The sequence below is a fragment of the Solanum stenotomum genome, chromosome 9 (genome assembly GCF_019186545.1).
Source record: "Solanum stenotomum isolate F172 chromosome 9, ASM1918654v1, whole genome shotgun sequence".
NCBI classification, from domain to species: Eukaryota; Viridiplantae; Streptophyta; class Magnoliopsida; order Solanales; family Solanaceae; genus Solanum; species Solanum stenotomum.
In genome coordinates, this window is record NC_064290.1 from 6,258,425 (window position 1) to 6,278,291 (window position 19,867).

A 19,867-nucleotide genomic window follows, 5' to 3' on the forward strand; every position below is an offset into this window, starting at 1 on the left:
TACGCGCATGATTTTTTTAAATTATTATTATTTTGCCATGTCAGCTTTAGGGGTAAATGAATTCACTTTTAAATAGCAGAGGTGTGTAATAAATCGGCATACTAGTTTAAGCGTGTAACTGACTTTTCGGTACTAGTTTAAAGGGAAATCTATGTCTTTTCCCTTAGATAATTAATAACTATGGCTACTGCATAATGGCAGCAAACATTGGATAATGGATGATGATTTGAAGAAATCGTTAGATATTATTTATAATAATGGTAGATTGGTAGAGTATTAAGAGAATCTACATAAGCTTTATATTTGATAATTAAGGTCACAAGGGGTAATTTTGGAAGATTATGTAAATTTAATCACTAAAATTAGTTTAGTTATAAAAAAGTGAGAATAAGGGAGGTCGATGTAATATATCAATCAAATCACGGGGAGATCTGTGTTATAAAGGAAAACCTGAATGGAGATCTATGAAATTATCCCTTTAAATATGAAAATTTATTTAAATAATTAACAATGTCTGATCTAGTATGTGTTGGATTATCACAGTTTGAACCGTCATCTCTCGCATTCGGATGACTTCTAAAACATTATTATTTTCAATGATATTTTTGGTTGAGTAGTTTATTTGGTCATCATTAGCAACTTATTTTTTTTACTGTATTTATCTGAAAAGATTTGTAGCCACTATTCTTTAAATTTGCATGGATAAATCTGTTAAAATATTAACTGAAAAAAAGATTGAACGAAGAAATCGATCCTGACCTCCTTGTATACCAACTACACCACCACTTGGCATAGCTTACAAGTTACAACAATCGTTCATAACCACAAAAAGGAGTAGTACAAAATGGATCCAATCAGTACACGTGTTATGATATTATTCGTCTACTCATAAACATTAAAAATGAAAATGAAATATCCTAAAAGCCATCGGATAAGCCCTCAAATCCAAACCTCACACTCCTTTTTTTCCTTTCTCCATTTTCCACAGAAAAATTGAAATGGAAAACAACTCTATTCTCTAAAGCAACACACTGTTTCTTTCTCTCTTCTTCTTCTTCTTCTTCTTATTCTTCACCTGTAGAAATATGGCGGCTGTTACTTCGGTATCTTTCTCGGCGATTACTCAATCGGCGGAAAGGAAATCCTCCGTTTCTTCGTCTCGTTCTATTGATACATTTAGGTTCCGTTCCAACTTCTCCTTTGATTCCGTCAATGTTCGATCTTCCAATTCCACCTCTCGCTTTGTCGTTCATTGCACGTCCAGTTCAGCAGCAGGCAAGTTCTCTTTATCGCTTCGAATTTGAATTAGGAAAAAATTAAACTATACGGTAGTTTGTTTTTTTTCAATCTAATTTCTGTTTTAGTTTAATTTCTCAGCTAATTGCATGATTGTGTATGTATAACGTTACAATTGCTTAACTAATTTCTCTCTAATACGACTACGTTTAGTCCATATCTTACAATTTGTTATATGAAATGCATAATGGTTAAATTTGGATCTAGATATAGTGAAATGCCGATGTTTTCTCGTTGGAATTGCTTATATGTGATTTGAAGTATTGAGAATATTCTACTGTTATATACTCGCTACATTCTGCTTTATATAGATGTTTTACACTGTTCCATTTCTATACAACTTTTAGAACTTTCACGAATTTAAATGCATTGAGCTATTCCCGTTATAAACTTTGGTGTGACATTTTCTCGATTATATAAGTTCTTAACCATTGCTTAAATATTTGTTAGCTCCCTAATTAGCTTACGGGATGATTTCATACATGATATAACTTTTGTAATGAAGTGTAAATAAATGACCTTCTTCAAAACGAATTATCAAGTACATATACTTGTCAAATTAACATATTAGACTCCATGTTCATACAAATAACATTGTATAAAATGGATTGGAGTACTATTTATTGCTAATGGAAATTGAATTAACTTGTTAAAGTGAAAAGCATGGATATCGAACTAACAGATAAAATGAAGCTTTCTCTGGTTTAATATATCTGTCTGCATTCTTGCAACTGTCCGCATTTTCTGTATTTACATTTTGTTTCGTCTAATTTCTTTCTCATTACTTATTCTGTTCCATCTTAGTGATTTTCCTGTGTTTATTTTATGGGGTAATAATATAATGCAACGTGTTATATTGAATTGTTTCCAGATTTGCCAACTGTTGCTGACACTAAATTGAAGTTTTTGACTGCTTACAAGCGTCCAATTCCAACTGTCTACAACACAGTGTTACAAGAGCTAATCGTGCAACAACATTTGACAAGGTACAAGAAATCCTACCAATATGATCCCGTGTTTGCCCTAGGTTTTGTTACTGTGTATGATCAACTTATGGAGGGCTACCCAAGTGAAGAGGACCGTAATGCCATCTTCAAAGCATATATAGAGGCGCTAAAGGAGGATCCTGAGCAATACAGGCATGCTTAATCCATCTCTTGCCAATTTTTGTTGCTTTTTACTCCTTTTTTGTTCAAAGGCACTTAAATAATTATTTATAAGTGAGGGGATGCTAGCATTGAGCCTTCCAGTAAGGTAGTTGTAGATAAAAATGTAAGTTTAATTATCATTAAGAGTTTCTTGGAGGATGGAACGAAAACCCAAGATGAATAGGCTTAGCCGTATTATGGAGCTTGAGAAATGCAGGTGTATGATTTCTCAATGAGTGGAACTGCTATTCAGAACTGGCTGTAGAACCCTTGATCAACTTTCATTTACTAAGAGGTAGCTTACTTTTATCCTTAATCTAACAGTCTTCCTGGGCTTACGAAGAGGAACCCATGAATGAACTGAATAAAGTAACCTCATTCTGAAGTGGATATGTCTATTATAAGTTTTTTAACCAAGAGATTACATGGGATGAGATTGATTGAGCCAAATTATACATTTTTCCACTTGTAGAGTGTCATGCCCCATTTTAGAGCCACGACTGGCACCTGGTAGGTTCTGACCTGGCTACCGTAACCCATGCCTCTCAAAACAAAACTTAACTTATAGATTAGTTTTCATAACCAAACTTCATACATGCTTAGCAAAACCCAAATATAGTGCAAGTAATCTCAGCTTCTCAACATAGTATGGAAAATTCTCAATCATGATTCACCCAAAATGCAAGAATGAGAAATTAGATTGATGAAAAGAGTTGAAGCCTTTCATCTTTCTTGAGGTGGCTATATTTTAGCTAAAATGAACCAACCAAGAAAATGCCGAAACCATGCTCCATTTATTTGAAACTTAATAATATGGGAAGATTTTCATTTTTCTTTTAGATATTTCCTGTGCATCACCTTTTAAATATCATGATTCATGACCATCCAATGTAAAAAAGGTTAGAGCTTTTTGTGGATGTTCTTATTTTTATTTATCACATTTGTTAGTCTTGAGTAGAAATGAAATGAACAAAATGGATATTGATGATTCATATAGCCGAGTGCCAATACTTTGGGGTTTAGGCATAGATGTTGTTGATGTTACTGTTGTAGTTGTTATAATATTTTGTCTAACATTGAGTAGATTTTTCAGGAGTGTACTTACCTTTTATTATGATGTATGCCCATGAATCTTTTCCTTTCTAGAGATTCTAACTTTCCCAGTATGTTTATAGAGCTGATGCACAAAAATTAGAAGAATGGGCTCGTACTCAAAATGCCAATACGCTAGTTGACTTTTCATCCAAAGATGGAGAAATTGAAAACATTTTCAAGGATATTGCACAGCGAGCTGGAACCAAGGACGGTTTCTGTTATAGTCGATTATTTGCGGTTGGTCTCTTTCGTCTACTTGAGTTGGCAAATGTAACTGATCCGACCATCTTAGAAAAGGTATATATCATAACCTTCTTCATAGTATATTTTGTATTTTACAAGAACTTCCTGTTCGTCTATGTTTACTTGGATTACTTAAATCATCTAGAAACACCACAAGCTCTATGGTTTGTGTAAACTTGTAACACTTTGGAAATAGTTATGATAAACACGTAAAGTAATCTAGTGTCAGAGGGAAGGTTACTCATGATCAGGAATTCTAATCCCATATCCGGGTGAGAAACATATAGTTTCAATTTGCCTTTGCATAGCTAATTATCGGTGCATTGAAAAAATGAAAAAAAATGAACAAGAACATATAAGTTTTCAAGTATTCTTCTCAGATAGAACTCTAAAAACTGGGAAACCTAGTTCAAGTCATAATACTGATGACATATTTTATTTTAGAGCTTCTTAAGTTGGGGCTGGATATAGTTTCTGTTCTTGTCTTTTCACTCATGTTTGCAGTGCTAGCCTCATACTTTATTACCGCCAGATTTGGAAAACCAACGGTATCATTCTGGCTGATATCAAACAGACAAAGTTAATGAACGAAAACCATTCAGAGAATTGGAGAGTAATTTCAGAGAGAAGGATCAATCCCCTTATTGCCTAGAATTAGACATGATAAGGGCATCAGGCCGTTGATTTAGTGATTTTCGCTTATTTTTCTGACATTTGGGGACCAATTTCCTGCTCTGCTTTACTCTCAAGAAGATTCACACTCCTGTTTCCTTCTCATGAGTCTTTATTGATTTTCTATTAATGCCTGTTAGTAGCAAAACGATCAGCAGAGATATTCTTTCATTACTATTTGCTTCAGGTAATCCCCAGCCATTAGCAACAGCATTTCCCTATAGGACCATTTGCTGTTAAAGCCTCCAAATCTAGTACTCTCTTTGTGCCCTTCTGTGAAAGTTCAGTAGCAAGCTTCTTCTTTTTTCTTTGCATGAAACCTAAAGCCAATTCCCACTGTTTGATGCCAGGGAAGTGCACCATAGAACACTCCGGTCTTCTGGACTTTTTCTTGTTCAAAGTGAAGTTTCTTAAAAGAGCAGAAGACTCGCTTTCAGCATGTAGATAACTTAAAATTTGAGGTTTTCCTCAATATAGTTGGTTATGGTTTGGGCAAGTTGGCATGAATACTTTGGTGATGAACTAAATTGATTTTAATGGGATTATTTTATACATAGAGGTATTGAAGCTGGACTGAGATCTCAGAATTGCAATTTAGATTGGAGGGAGTTGACTTGCTTATTTTGGCTTATGATGAAAGAGAATTCACTATTACTTTTGGCACTTTTTAACCAATTCACATTTAAAATATTCCTTTCAGTTACCTTGCCCATTGTTGCTGTCTCTTTCTTCTTGACATATTTTTTTTTTTGTGAAAAAAATGAACATCCATGAGTGCTAGATCACACTAGAAGTAGATATGAAGCAATAGATTCTTAAGATAAAAGTGTGTAAAATCTTACATGGTTGTTTTATGATATAAGGTAAAACAACCTGTGCATTGTATGGACTTAAACTACAATTCACTGTCCGTAATTGTACAAATTTATCTTTAAAGAACATTGAAATCTTTATGCCATAAAACATGGTTATGTGGGGAAGTGTTAATTCTGAAGTCAAAGGTATCCGTTCTCAGGAAATCTGTGAGAAAGATAATTAATGGCACTCATACTAGAACAAGTAAACGCACATGGATTAATGGCTAAAGGAACTCTTTGTGTTATTGTCTGAGCCAGTTTCTTGAATGCATTTAACCTGTCCATGATAGCTATGTAATTGTACCAGAAATATCAGGAGTTCTACTATCTCTCTCTGTCACTTTAAATCATCGACCAATGCTAGCATTTCTTGATTGCACTGATGAATCAACAAAGGTGTGATTGCTAAATGATGATCTTCACAAACAGTTACATCCATCACAAAAGAGGGAAACAAGGGAACAAAGAAAAAGTTCAAATCATTCTTCTCATATACAACATTATACTCAATTAGGATGAAATTCAGTGTCTCTCTAAACGAAAAGCGAGCAAATTCCTTAATAGCGCCCATAGTCTAGGCTTCCTCCCATGAGACCTATTTTGTTTCTTAACCTGCACGAGAAAGTAAAAGGTTTCTGTGAACCCTTTATGTATAAAGAGAATTAAATTGCCCTGTACTTTGTTATTATAATACAACCCTATTTATGTCTTTCTTGAAAAATCTGTAAGGAAAGAAGGCTAATATGAAGACTCTTCTTTAGTTAGAGTTCCTTGTTGTACTCTTCGCATGAGGTCTTTGGTGGTTAGGCTAGTTTTCAAGAATTCGTGCTAGTAAGCAAAAAGAAGATACTCTCTTTGTCCAATTTATGTGACTTACTTTCCTTTTTAGTCAGTCCCAAAAAGAATGATACATTTCTATATTAAGTAACAATTTAACTATAAAATGTCTATTTTTACCCTTAATGAAATGATTTAGAGCCACATAAATTTATGTCATTCATTTTGAACCACAAGTTTTAAAAGTCTTCCTTTCTTTCTTAAACTATGTGCCGAGTCAAACTATCTCACATAAAATGGGATGGAGGGAGTAACAATTTAAACTTAAGATGGTCTTGAGTTTACTTGCCATAAAAAATGTCACTTGTTTGGATAATTCGATTGGTAAAATAACAATGGTCCTGCTTATAATCAGAGTAACTAGTGTAGCAGGTTTCCTGAATGTGTTCACGTATAGGTGAAACCCCCATGTTTATGCTCATATAAATTCCAATGCACTTAGACAAGAATATCATTGTTGACTTGTGGGATAAAACATGACAGCTTTGTGCCGCACTCAACGTAAATAAGAAAAGTGTGGATCGGGACCTTGACGTTTATCGCAATTTGCTCTCCAAGCTGGTTCAGGCTAAAGAGCTGTTGAAGGAATACGTGGAAAGGTTAGAGTTCTTTCTTGGTTCAATACTCTTTGGTATCCTTTCTCTTAACTATTTTCTAAAACTATTCAGCTGCATTTTTCTCTAGCATTGATAAGCTCTAACAAGGTTTTGTTCCACTTAGTCTACTAGAAATCTATGACTTTTCTCTTCCCTACCCCTATTTATCCACCTCATTCCCACCCCCAGAAGAACACTGTCGTTTATACCCCCTTGTTTCCTTCCTCTCCATCTTTTACATTCTTCACATGTATTTTGGTGTAGTGCAAATTCAGTCAATCAAGACCTTGTCTGCTGAAAATACTTTTACTGTTTTATCTCAATTTTATGATGTGTGTGTTGTTTAGGGAGAAGAAAAAGAGAGGCGAAAGGGAAACTCAGAAGGCCAATGAGACAGTGACAAAATGCTTGGGAGATTACCAATATGCTGGGAGGTAAGACAAAGATCATTTTGTCCTCCTGCCTGGACCTCATTGACTTGTTCCACTAACGGAACAGTCCATGTACAATAGAGCTCGGTCTCCAAAGCTCAGGCAAGTTATATTAGAAGATCAAAGTTACGTTGAATGTTTTGTTATTACAGTAATTGAGATATATCGCAATGTTCATTATTTCCTGGTTAAACAGAATAGCTTTATTGTTGCAACTATCTCTAAATTATTTGTAGATAAAGCCTCTGTGTAGTGACAAAAATCAAAGAGTTACTCAGCTGTCTTGCTCTCTATTTTCTTTGGTTCTGGTTTTGTTTCAAGCTGTGTAAACATTGCTTTACGACTATCTTTATTCTTACCAGTGTACTGATAAAATCAGTTGAACTCTGCTGTAACAATTCACTATGTAGAGAGAGCTCTTCAAGTGGTGGTGAGTATTCGTACTTATAGAAAGTTCTTGAAGGTAAAAATGCAATAAGATTTCCTACCCTATCCTCGAAGATTAGGGCCTTTAAGTATTACTTCAAAGTACTTCATCAGTAATTTGATTGAGGATTTCTTAAAGTTCCATTTGTGTTTTTCTCAAGGCACATACTTAATCAAGTTAAAGCTTAGATTGGTGCATTAGGATTTAATTTTGTAGTTGCTAAAGTTATGCACAATCTTGAAATGTTACACACGGCAACTTCAAAAGGAAACATTTTATATACTCTCCCATTTCTAGTGATTATAGACATATCCCACCACTGAACTGCCACTAAAATATGTGGTCATATGCTACAAGGTCGGGATTCGGGAACTATCTCAGAATTCTCAATGAAACTCGGAGAGTAGACGCAAGCATACAAAAATAATGATATTTCCAATCTGGTCACTTTTGGTAAAAAATACAACTTTAAAAGCCAAATAATGTTCTGGCTAAATAAAATCTAGCATGTAAAAGGTTATAATGGTGATTTCTAGCATCTCCTTTATCATACACCAAGTCAGCGAACTTTCTCCTATACACCAAATGATCACGAAATTCTCTATGCAAAACCTCTAAAATATCCATGTCTTATAAATTCAACATGGAGCCTTGCTATGCCTACTATACAGCCAATGTACTATAGAGGTAACAGAACAAAGAAGAATTATGGAATTAACTGAGACTAGAAACATCAACCTCATCTGGAATTTTGAAAGTGTCTGCTGCCCCAAATTTCCTCCGTTCTTCATTGACCGAATTTTCTTCATCACTATCAACCTCATCAGCGTCATGACTGAATTGACTTGAGGGATCATATATACTTTTGGCTCTGCAGTCATGGGTAGCAAGCATCTTAACTTGGCCTAGATGAGAAATTTCTACCACAACGGTGTCATCATTTTCAGGTAGGGGCTGCTTCCAGGGTTCCCCATCAATCCTCATGAATGTATGATCAGCTGTACCTTTGTGAAACTCAAACCGGATTCCATGCGCCTACAAATAGGGAAACCGTAGAGGAAATAAGATAAATAGTAGCTCTGCTTTTATAAGTAAACACAAATTCTGGTTTTCAGAAAAGATCTGACAAAATGACCTCTCCGAAGAAACTGGTCATGGTGGATAACTATTTTCTCAGGGCCACAAGCAATAATTTAGACAGATTCTGCAACTACATTTTACTTTATTTCAAAAAAATTAAATTATTGGTCCTATATTCTATCTGTTCATTGTTCAATGTTTTTTTTTCCTGGATAACTCTATCTGTTCAATGTTTTTATCCTTCTTGCAAGTTGCAATACAAAAGACAGTTGATCACTAGTAGAAACAGAACTTCTCATCGGTCGACATACATACACACAAATATTTGTAATAACCACAATTTATTCCTAACCTGGGCAAGACGTGTCCCGTGTCCTTTTGGAGCAAGGAGGACCAATCCGTGCCAAGCGTCTCTGAATCCAACTACTTCAAGAAGGCCATCATCTACAAATGGAGGAGTCAAGTCTCTCTGTCCATTTAAGAAATATAAGCACGTCAGTATGACTACAGAAGAATAAAAAGATTTCAAATTCGAAACAGGAAAAAGTGCGGATTTGGGAAGAAGCTTGTTTGGAATGCATACATATCGACGTTTGTTGCTATTGGGTGTTCCCCAGGGATTCAGTCCACCGGAAAAGCTAGGCAAGTTGAGGCAAACAATTGACCTGACACTGCATGTACAATTGGACAACAAAAAAGAATAGTTACATAACTCATAGGTAGTTCTTCAGGAACCAACTTCAACAAGCATAGAGATAGATGCAGTAATGCAACCAGAAACAGGTTACAGGAAAACAGCAAAAATATTGTATTTGAAGAATGATACAGAGAAGTAAATTGTCAAGTCGTCATCTAAATTCTAAGGTTCCTATACTACAAGTAACTAATATTACCTGGGTGGGATGTGAAGGTCTTGCCATTCACCCTGTTTTTTCATTATCTTAACCTTAGTCAGTTGAGCTATGTTCCTGCAGTAAATTAAAATTAGTTGCTACCAGAGACCAGAAAATTCTCATAAGGTATATCCTCATAAGAGATGATGGAAACTATTCAATCAAGACGTAATTAACCTGAACCATTTTATGACAAGAAAATTTCTGATTCTCCTCGAAAGTCTTGTTCAAATTTATACTCGCTACTTGGCACAAATTATGAACAGAAAAAATACTGGTTGGAATTTGGCAAATAATGACAGTTGCATAATTTGTAGTTATATCTTTCTATCTCAAGTAATTGTCATGGTTTACCCGGCAAGTAATGCAATAGATCATCTATTCTCAGACTGTCATGTATGCAGGAACAATCAAATTGCGTAAATTTAGTGTAGAAGTTGCTAACATTTTGGCTAATTATGATGCTGACAAACTACTCTACCGTATTTAAATAAAACCTGAACTTTTGAAGAGATTACACTATTTTAGGATGAACTAAAAAGAAAGGACATTTAAATCAGAAAAAAGGAGTATCTCACTAAGTTACCAAGAGCTATCATCAAGTTCACATTTTCATGTTCCCGGCAAGAAGATCAAAACAAATTTACATGGCTATTTAAAGTTAGCACGTAAAAGCAAGGTACCATATTACTGATGAAACAGATATAAAAAAAAGTTTAAGCAGATAATTGAACTGAATATGATCAGTCTCAGGAGTCTTTACTATGATGACTATTCCAATTGTGATCTATCTGTTGAAAAAATACTAAGGTGCAGCTTATATCAGACCTTCAAGAAGGTCAAGCTTCCACAAAAGAGGATATAATGTTGTTAAGTTGCAAAAGATATGAAAGAAGTTGTGTAACAAAACTACATTGCAGACTCACTTCGAAGAAGGATGAACGAGAGGGGCAAAAAACCATCCCTGTGTACATCCTAGCTTTAAATATGAACTCTGTGGAGCAAGAAAAATTAGCATTAGGCATTCCTTTCAAATATTATTACTCTGAAGCAATAGATAATTTCAGGTAATTTGAATCATTTACAGAATGTTAAAAGATGCTAGAACCCTACCTCAAGAAAAAACGATGCAAATAACTTCATTGAGCTAGGATAGAGATACCACGAATTCCACTTAGTTACTAAATGCCAAGTAAATTAGTATGGTATTATATGGCAATTATATAACTTGTTGCATTAATAATTTTTAATTGGGCTATACAAATATAAACTCCACCCCTACCTATGAGCCTAACACCCCTGAGCAGGAGAGCGTAAGTGTGGCATATCTCACTTTGCTTTGCTGCTGACTCGATATCCAATTTTACAGTTGGAGGCTGGGACTATCCCTCATTAATCTTGAGTATCAGTCATTGCAAATTGATTTACTAATAGTTAGCGACGCATAAGCAATATAAGAAGGAAAATGTATAATAGTGAAATAAAACAGCATATTACCAGTAGGCAAAAGCACCATATATCTTATTCTTTTCACAGATGATCCTATATCTTATTAAGCATAATATCACCTACTTCCCCTCTTGTCAACATATTTAAGAAAAGGTAAATGGAACCAACTAGGATGGACCTTAATCAGTTTCTTAACCTTTTCTTCTTCGAATCACCTATATTTCTAGCAATGACTTCAGAACCAACCCATACTAATGAATTTATTGAAACATTAGCCTAGTCAACAACTTTAGAAGTTCTCAAGATTTCAAGGATGCATATGGTACTGTCTGTTTGAGGGAGATGTGGATAAACAAATTAAAAGACAAAAAGAAGCAGTAGAAGCTAATCTGAGAAAACAAGGAGGGAATAACACGTATTGCTTAGTATAGCATGTGATTACTGGGTTTCCACAAGGATAGGATAAACTAGGTTTTATAGGAGGGTCTACGGCCGATGAATCAAGACAAAAACTGCACACGTATTTTTCTTTGATCTATCATATGTTTTCATCTGTCTCAACAGTAGGGGATGTAAAGCTAGAGTCTCATTAATCAAATTTCCATAAGCTGATACCTAAACAAAGTTAACACTGTAGTCATTTTACTTTTGGCCTTCTTTGTGATAGAACAGAACATATTAAGATTCATCACAAGATAATACAGAATACCAAAAATCTCGACTTCTGCTATCAAGAGCCCAATCCCACATCTTCAACTTATTTGTTTTGCCACAGCAGTCATTAAATTGAGAGTAGTTTTCTTTTCTTCGAGATAGAACAAAACAAAAGGTCCAGAGCACAAGACTTGAACAATTAACTTCAATTGATATGCAAAGATTCAGAGGAAAAAAATCAAAGAAAGCTGTATCATCTTAATTCCTGTCATCCACTTTACTACCTGATTGACAAGTTGGTTTTTGAATTTGTCAGGATTCATTTTCCTCTCCGAGTGAAATGCATAAGATACTTGTGCATCCATCCCTGATAACAGAGAATTCATGTTAGATGTAGTACTAGATGACTGACAGAAGAAGCAAAGAAATAACTTCAGATCATAGTCTCTGTAAGTTAAGGTATTGTCTTATGCAATAAGTTATTTCTGTTACCAAGAGATTGTAGATCTTCAGAAACAACTTTCCTTCATATAATTTTAGGTCTACCTCGTCTTCTTTAGGTTACTTCTCTAGTTGATATAAAGATAATCATTTCTTATAGGTATTGAACAGGATAAGCCTGTCCTTATATTTGTATGTCCAATAACTATTCGATATTATTAACTGGCCTGACAAAAAATAAGAAGTTAAATGGCTATATAGAATTTAATTCCTAATCAAAAGAACATGCACTTACCCATGCTGAAGTAATTCCAAAAACCTCCACGGAATGTATGGAAACCTTCCTGCATGGTATTAGGTTAAAAAGAGGAAAGAAGTCATGGGTTAACACTTTGAAACAGACCAAGCTAAGAAATTTGTAACTTGCAAAAGCCAGAAAGTACGCATGCACACTGATAGACATATGTATGCATGCATATTGATAGACATAACCATATGTTCACTTTTCATTCTTAATCAATGTGAATACATTTGAAATTGGTATGCCAAAATAGAAATCTTACCCGAATATGCCCCACCCTGGGTTTCATATGATTACCCAACTACAAGTAAATACATTAGGAAACTCCTTTGTAAGGTAGTAAATTTACTGAATGCAGAAGCTGATATTTGTAAAAGATACTGATTCTTTTACATATGATTTACTCTTTCAAATAGCACTTAACACATAATGGTGAATGCTGCAGTTTTCCTTTCTCGTAGAAGATTAGGCTTGAACAACTTAATGCAATTAAATTATATGTACTCCAAGCCATTAGCAATACTGCAATAGTGGTATCTCCATCCAACCATATCAGTTTTGCCAATTCGAAGACTCATTTACCTTTATATGTGGACGTGCTGAAAGACAAATATTATATCAACTCCAATGGTTGTTCACTGTTTCTGCGACACTATTCAAGAACCTTTTTACAATTACAGTGATTTTTTGGTTCTTCTCTCTCTCAAAGCAAGAAAATTCATGTTGTAGAATATTCTTTAAAATCAATACTATCATTGAAAACCAAGAGCATCATAAAAATAATGAAATAAATTATTTACAGTGATTGTGTACTCCTATAATAGGTGCCTCTGTTGGATGTTATTAACGAATTGATTAACAGAAGACTTAAAGGTGACACCTAGATTAATTTATATTACTATGGAGCAGGACTTTACAGAAGCAGAACCAGGTTTAATATACTATCAGCAAAGACATAACACAACCAAAAAAGAAAGAAAAAATGAGTACTAGTGACCAAGATCTTATGGAGATAAAAATAAACTATATGAAAGTGTGTGTTTTTCATGTTAGAGTAGATAATTTCTTTATACGACAAAAGGACTAACAGATGACAATGTCTTACCATGTTCAGTTCATCAGATGGAGAAACCCGGTGAAAGGCATGCAAAGAATGAGGCAATTCTAGCGGTGCAACAGGATCACAAGAACCAACTTTTGGTGCCCTCATTCTCATAAGAATGTGCCAACTGCATAAAGCAAATTTTTTTAACACCAGTTGATTGAGAATGAGCAGTCATGATGAACCATTTTTTTTACCATGAAATTATATTACTCCTAATCCTAGAATACTTCAAGAAGTGTCTGCAATCAAAATATATATACCATACTAAGGGATCGTTTGGTTGGGGAACAAGTTATTCCATGATTGTTATCTCACCCTCAATATGGGATAAAAACTTCAAGACAAACACGGGATAACTAATCCTGTGATAAGTTTTCCCAGGATTATATATCAACCAAACATGGGATGAACTCATCCTAAATTAATCCCCGGATTAGTTATCCCCTCGTACCAAATGAGCCCCAAGAGTATAGGATATAACAACAATAGAAAATTTCCCAAAAACTTGAGCTTCCAGTTGTTTTGGAAGAGGTTACTATGGTTGTGTACAATAAAAAAAGAAGGCATTAAAATCAACACAAAAGAATTTCTTCATGTTAAGAACTTAGATTGGTCAATTATCACAAGAAATAGAATACGCAGAAATCTGTTCCCTTTACCAATATTGGATGACAAGCACAAAACAATGATGTATATAGCAATCTTTTCTCAACTACTGTTTAGATTATGAACCAGTAGAAAATGGAGAGACCGTGGCTTAAGAGCACGTATGCTGTTCCAGCTCTCTTTTAATGGAAGCTAGAGCTTTCACAACTTCATCAACCCAAACTATAATATTCCTTGACTCAGCTAGAGACCAGATAAATATTGTCCAATTCCCCTGAAAAGATAGATCTTTAAGGAGGATCCACATATTATTACACAAAAATATATAGTTACATCAATCTCATCTTTGCATTTGTTGTTATATTTTATTTCTTTACTTTTGAGTCAAGAAAAACAATAACAGTATATAACAAATGAGACCCCTAATGTCTGCACTTTAATTAGCTATACATCACAAGCTCTCATCTCTTTAATGTGTAAAACAACAATATTCAATTTAAGATAGACAATGCATTCAGCTTGTACCACTGCCAAGAAGTTTGTACAAAGAATTAAAACTTGATCATCAAGGGATAAACAAAAAATTAAGAAAATCTCAGGCCACAATATCACATATGAACTAACAAAATAACCTGTCCATCTTCATTTCCTTTGCATTCATTACTTGCTTCAAAAAAGAGATGACGGAGCTAAGGTCGGTCCCTGGATTCTTCTTTCCCTGTCAATCACCAAAACTGCACATCACATGAAGTATCTTTCTCAATACTAAAGACCACTAACTAATGTATTATAGGAAACAAAAGACTTTTATTCTTAACTTCTAACTAAATGAACATGTTTATGAGCAATTTTTTTTGTATACACGGATTCCAGATTGTTTATACTTTATAGATATTTTCGACATAGTATGATAAAATCTAGAAAAAAAATTGCATAGAGAGACACCAGGCAAGCAAACTGAGAGCTTTTGCACCACTATATTGAGAGCTACAATTTACATGAAAATATCCTTCAGAAAATCTAGAGAGTCAACGGTTTCTGCCACAGATCCATACCCAGCCAAAAGCAAATGGAAGGTTGTTTCCAGTTCCCAAAGGTACTGTTGCAATTGGAGGTGGCTGAGATAGTTTGAGATCAGATACAACTCCGAGAAGCCAGCCAGCCGTGCCATCTCCACCTGCAACCTAATATATATATATATATTCAATGTCAGTATGTTGTGCTGGAAATAATCATCTGTCCCTCCGGTGAAGTTATGAGAAAACCTGTTAAAACCATGAACCAACTCAAAGAATTCAACTCACAATAATTCTCATTCTCTCTTCAATTTCGCCAGCAAATTGATCACCATTACCCTTGAGCCTTTCTATATTCAAATATAGTCTACGTAAAACACTATCAGGAGCTTCTTCTCCCAAATCAAAAACCTGAAAAGTTATGTAACAAAATAATTATATAGAAGCGAAAAAATAGACCTGCATGTTCACGAAACAGCTTCTTCTCCCTGATAACTTGTGCAGTTGTTTCTTTTGCCTATGTGAATCAAGGGAAACAGCTAAGTACCTGATATTTGTTAAGAAGATGGCGAAATGTTCGAAGAAGTTCTCCTCCAAGTTGACCTCCACTTTTAGAGTTGATAAACACTAGCACAGGGCATGTGGGTACATCAGGTAAACGTAAACTGTTGCTCGACGCATTTGGTGCAAGTATATAAGTAGGAATATAAAAGTCTCTATGGATGTTATTGTGCTCGGACTCAGAATCTGCCATTAACTCCAACTGCAGAGCCACATTAACAACAAACATAAAAATAAGCAAAACACAATAAAGTACACACATAAGGTGAAAATAAAGTTCAATAAAAGGTAATAACTGCTATCATATCACATCTTTCAGCAAGGAATTACTTTAAACACACTCAAATTATGGAAATTACTCTGTTCAAAGGCCGTGAGAGAAATTTCAACAAACATGTATCCTGCGGAAAACACTGATTCCTCATATCGACCTAAGTCAAACTTCTTCATAAATTTACATTCAGCACATAATCAGTCGTCTGACATTCAGTTTAACTTCTAAAAACCAAAATTCATATACATTTCTACACGCAATTCAGATAGGAAACAACGATCAACAAGGAATTCAAAGCGGTTGACTTCGTGCAACTTTGATCAAATTAAACGTTGCTTCATTAATCAAACTAGAATTCGAATGAGAAAAAGCAGAAGCAGAAGATTTACCTGAGAAAGAAAAGTATATGAATTATCCTACGTATGCAGAGCGATATTCGGAAGAATCAGAAATTAAGCGTGCGTCAACAGTAAAGGACTTTTGGGCGAAATTCGGATCTATAAAGGAGACGGAAGGAAGAAGGATGAAGACGCGTGATGGCGCCGTGTGCGAGTGAATTTGACTGACTCGTTGAACTTTCTTAATGATAACATTGGCCTAACATATACTGACTAGCAGTTTTAAAACTTAATGATTTAAGTAAATGGAATCAAAAATTGAAAATGATAGTAATTAATGATGAGGAAACTGTAAGGGTGCTTTCCTTTTTGCAAATTAGTTGGCTGTATTTTGAAATTTCCCCTTTTTTATTCCTTATATTCACTAATGGTATGCTTTGATTAGTTGTTTTATTCAGAATTTTTCTTGTTTCGAAGGCGCCAAGAATAAAAGACGTAGTGGGATTTTGAGACAAATCAGAATCTTCAAAACGTCTTTTTTAGACTCAACACAAGGAAATCGCCCCTCTAAAGATACCTCACATCGCACCTTACCTACTCTTGTTATCGATCGTGATATTTACTTCAAATCATATAATTTTTTTATCATAAAAACCTATGAAGTCGTGATCATGCTAATTTAATATGATTATCAGATTAAGTAATAATAAAAATGTGTGTATATATATGGGCAAATTACAGAAATCACATACTTTTAAGGCAAAATTACAATTTAATTCTTAAAAGTTTATAATTACAGAAATCCCTCAAACGGATACAATAATATAAGCGCTAATACATTAACCATTAAGTAAGATACATTACATTTTATACATGATACACTAATTTGATGTACATTTTATACATGATACACTAATCTGATGCGCGAAATACAATAATATAATCGCTGATACATTAATCTGATGCGCGAAAATGAGGGATTTTGAAAATTTGTAAAACTTATAGGGGATAATGGTAATAAGTAAACTAAAATGTGGAATTTCTGTAATTTTCCTATATATAATGTATGTAATGAATATGAGATAACTTATAACATCGCCCGATTGTAACAACTTATCCACTAAAGTCACTTTATCCCTATTTATTTGGTATCAATGTTAAAACTATTTTCCAACAAAGTCATTACAACCAAAAAAAAGTCAAAGGTAGATAAATCTTCTCTCATATTTGGTTTTGTAATACTTACGTCTTTTATAGTTTATGATATTACTGTTTGGATATGATTTTAAATCATATTTGAAGTTAACATTTTCTTTAGACGTGTAATGTAGAATTTTTAAATTGTATATTTTTTGTAAACATAAAATTTCATAATTTGTGAAAACTATCAAAATTTCTCCAATTCTTATAGAATCTTACTAAATGAGTAAATTAAACCATGACTCATAAACAAGGTATTGATATAATATAAAGCACCACATTAATTGATCACATATCTCTATGTTTCTTGTATAAATCTATGGCCAAACAAGTCCTATTATCTTTGAGTTAGTCAAAAACGATTATTGATTATATTTTGTGTGTATCAAATATTTAAGAAAATCGAGTCATTAGATTTAACAAAATTTGTAAGATTTTTTTTTTTGAGAGACAACAAGAAAGTCTTGTCAATTTCCATAAATTAGAACACCAAAAAATGTATCAGACACTGAAAATAGATCGATATTAGTAAAATTGCACTTCTAAAGAAGAAGAAAAAGGAGAAGGAGAAAGAGAAGGAGAAGAAGAAGTCAGATTTCTAATTAAATCTATTCAAGTTTTGTTTGGACATATTTGATCTTTAAGAAGAAGGAGAAGAAAGGAGTAAGATGGGTAAAACTTACCCGCACCGGGTGTATACACCAATCCAATATATGCATGTCATGTGTTTAAATTTATAGTTCATTTTACTTAACCTTAATTAAATAACATGTGTTTTACTTCATTAAATCACATAATAATGAAAATTACATTAGTTTGGTGTAAACAGCCGATGCAGATAAGTTTTTTCCGAGTCAGATTTCTATTTAAATCTAACTGTCTGAGTTTTTTTTGCCATATTTGACGAAAGATCAAAAGTACTTGCTACTTTTTTTAGTAAACATAAATGATCAAAAATACACAAGAACATATTTAAGAAATTATTTTGAACCTATTCTCAAAGACAAAGGACTATTTTTGTCACTTTCTCTAACTTTCAACATCTAAATGATGTGCTACTTCTTAATGGATTGATTTTAACAGTTCATGTGTACTTTAATTTGTTGTTTACATGACATTATTTTGTGATCACCTTTACAACGTTCTCTTAATTGCTTCTCTAGTCACTCACAACAACAACCAGTTAACACTCCTAGGATACACTTAGAGAACACACACGTTGTGTGACAAACCAAGCTTTTGTATTTGATCAAATAGAGGGACTTACAAGATTGTTCATCAACTTAAGTAACCAAAGATGAAAAGGAAAATAGAAATGGGAGATTCCTGATTGCTATCACAAATAGCTAATGAAAATAAAATAACATAACCCTTAACTTCCCCTAATAGAATATATCTTCCTCTATACATCCATTGTGCACATATTCTTTCTTAACGATTGTCCCAAATATAATTTGTCAGTATTTCAGTTGGCTCCTCCAAAGTGATTAGATTCGTAACATATCGTAATATTCAAAAGGGAACACACACATTGTCAAGTTCAAAAGAAAAGGACCTGAATCAACACGAGTTTCTGAACTTAAAGTTAATTTTTAAAAATATAACTTGTTGAATATGTTTTCTTTTACCAGCAAAGTGTTGTTAACATAACTTGTTGCCAACCGGAAAAAAGAACTCCAGCAGATAAAAGCAGATCGATGAGCCCAGTAAAACATAAACACCATTTCTTTGTTGCTATTTCTTGGGCAAATTAAAGTTCAACATAGTACAACATCTAATGAGTTAATGATCATATTTGACACTTTAATAACTTTATGATTTTAGCAACTTAGAATAATTTCATGCTCAATTATCAGCTGAATTTACATGTTCATTTGCTTATATATGGTGTAGCTAAAATATGTTAGAAATTTTAAATTTGTGACCACTCAATTGTATTTATTTTTATGGAAAATTACCTACATACACAACTTATAATTTTACCATATTCTCTAAAATTTCCTATTATTTGAAAAAATTACAAAAATCTCTACTCTCTCTTATTCTCGGATACATCACTAATAGATCGGATATATCACGCGACGTATCGGTCAAATACATCACTTTACACGATGTATTAATCGCATACGTCACTTTACACGATGTATCGAAACGTTAAGTGATGTATCCGAAATTGAGATGCGACGTATTGGACGTTGAGCGATATAAAATTTCCCTTTTTGTCTTTGGTCCCATAAAAACATAAAGACTTAGGGTGTGTTTGGTATGAAGGAAAACATTTTTCGGAAAATATTTTTCAATTTTCTCATGTTTGGTTGGGTAAAATATTTTGGAAAATGTTTTCCAA

At 33.8% G+C, this 19,867-nt stretch overlaps 2 protein-coding genes across 3 annotated transcripts; one reads left to right on the plus strand and one right to left on the minus strand.

The window, feature by feature from the left end:
- The first annotated feature begins 931 nt into the window (after positions 1–931).
- LOC125875568 (protein THYLAKOID FORMATION1, chloroplastic) lies at positions 932–7,571 on the plus strand. Its single transcript, XM_049556552.1, has 5 exons — positions 932–1,275; positions 2,168–2,435; positions 3,620–3,836; positions 6,632–6,747; positions 7,092–7,571. The coding sequence occupies exons 1-5, from the start codon at positions 1,086–1,088 to the stop codon at positions 7,180–7,182; spliced, it is 882 nt and encodes a 293-aa protein (XP_049412509.1). The 5' UTR covers positions 932–1,085; the 3' UTR covers positions 7,183–7,571.
- LOC125875567 (diacylglycerol kinase 5-like) lies at positions 5,708–16,597 on the minus strand. 2 transcript variants are annotated; one of them, XM_049556551.1, is made up of 14 exons: positions 16,372–16,597; positions 15,695–15,910; positions 15,436–15,558; positions 15,187–15,315; positions 14,764–14,849; positions 13,526–13,649; positions 12,415–12,463; positions 11,963–12,045; positions 10,502–10,569; positions 9,576–9,650; positions 9,266–9,353; positions 9,035–9,151; positions 8,341–8,637; positions 5,708–5,923 (listed from the first exon to the last, which is right to left on the minus strand). In XM_049556551.1, exons 2-14 carry the CDS (start codon positions 15,899–15,901, stop codon positions 5,834–5,836), a joined length of 1,536 nt encoding a protein of 511 aa, XP_049412508.1. In that variant the 5' UTR covers positions 15,902–15,910; positions 16,372–16,597; the 3' UTR covers positions 5,708–5,833. The 2 variants fall into 2 exon arrangements, with proteins under 2 accessions (XP_049412508.1, XP_049412507.1); XM_049556550.1 differs by lacking the exon at positions 5,708–5,923 and having other exon boundaries at positions 8,007–8,637; positions 16,372–16,596.
- Positions 16,598–19,867: the final 3,270 nt, after the last annotated feature.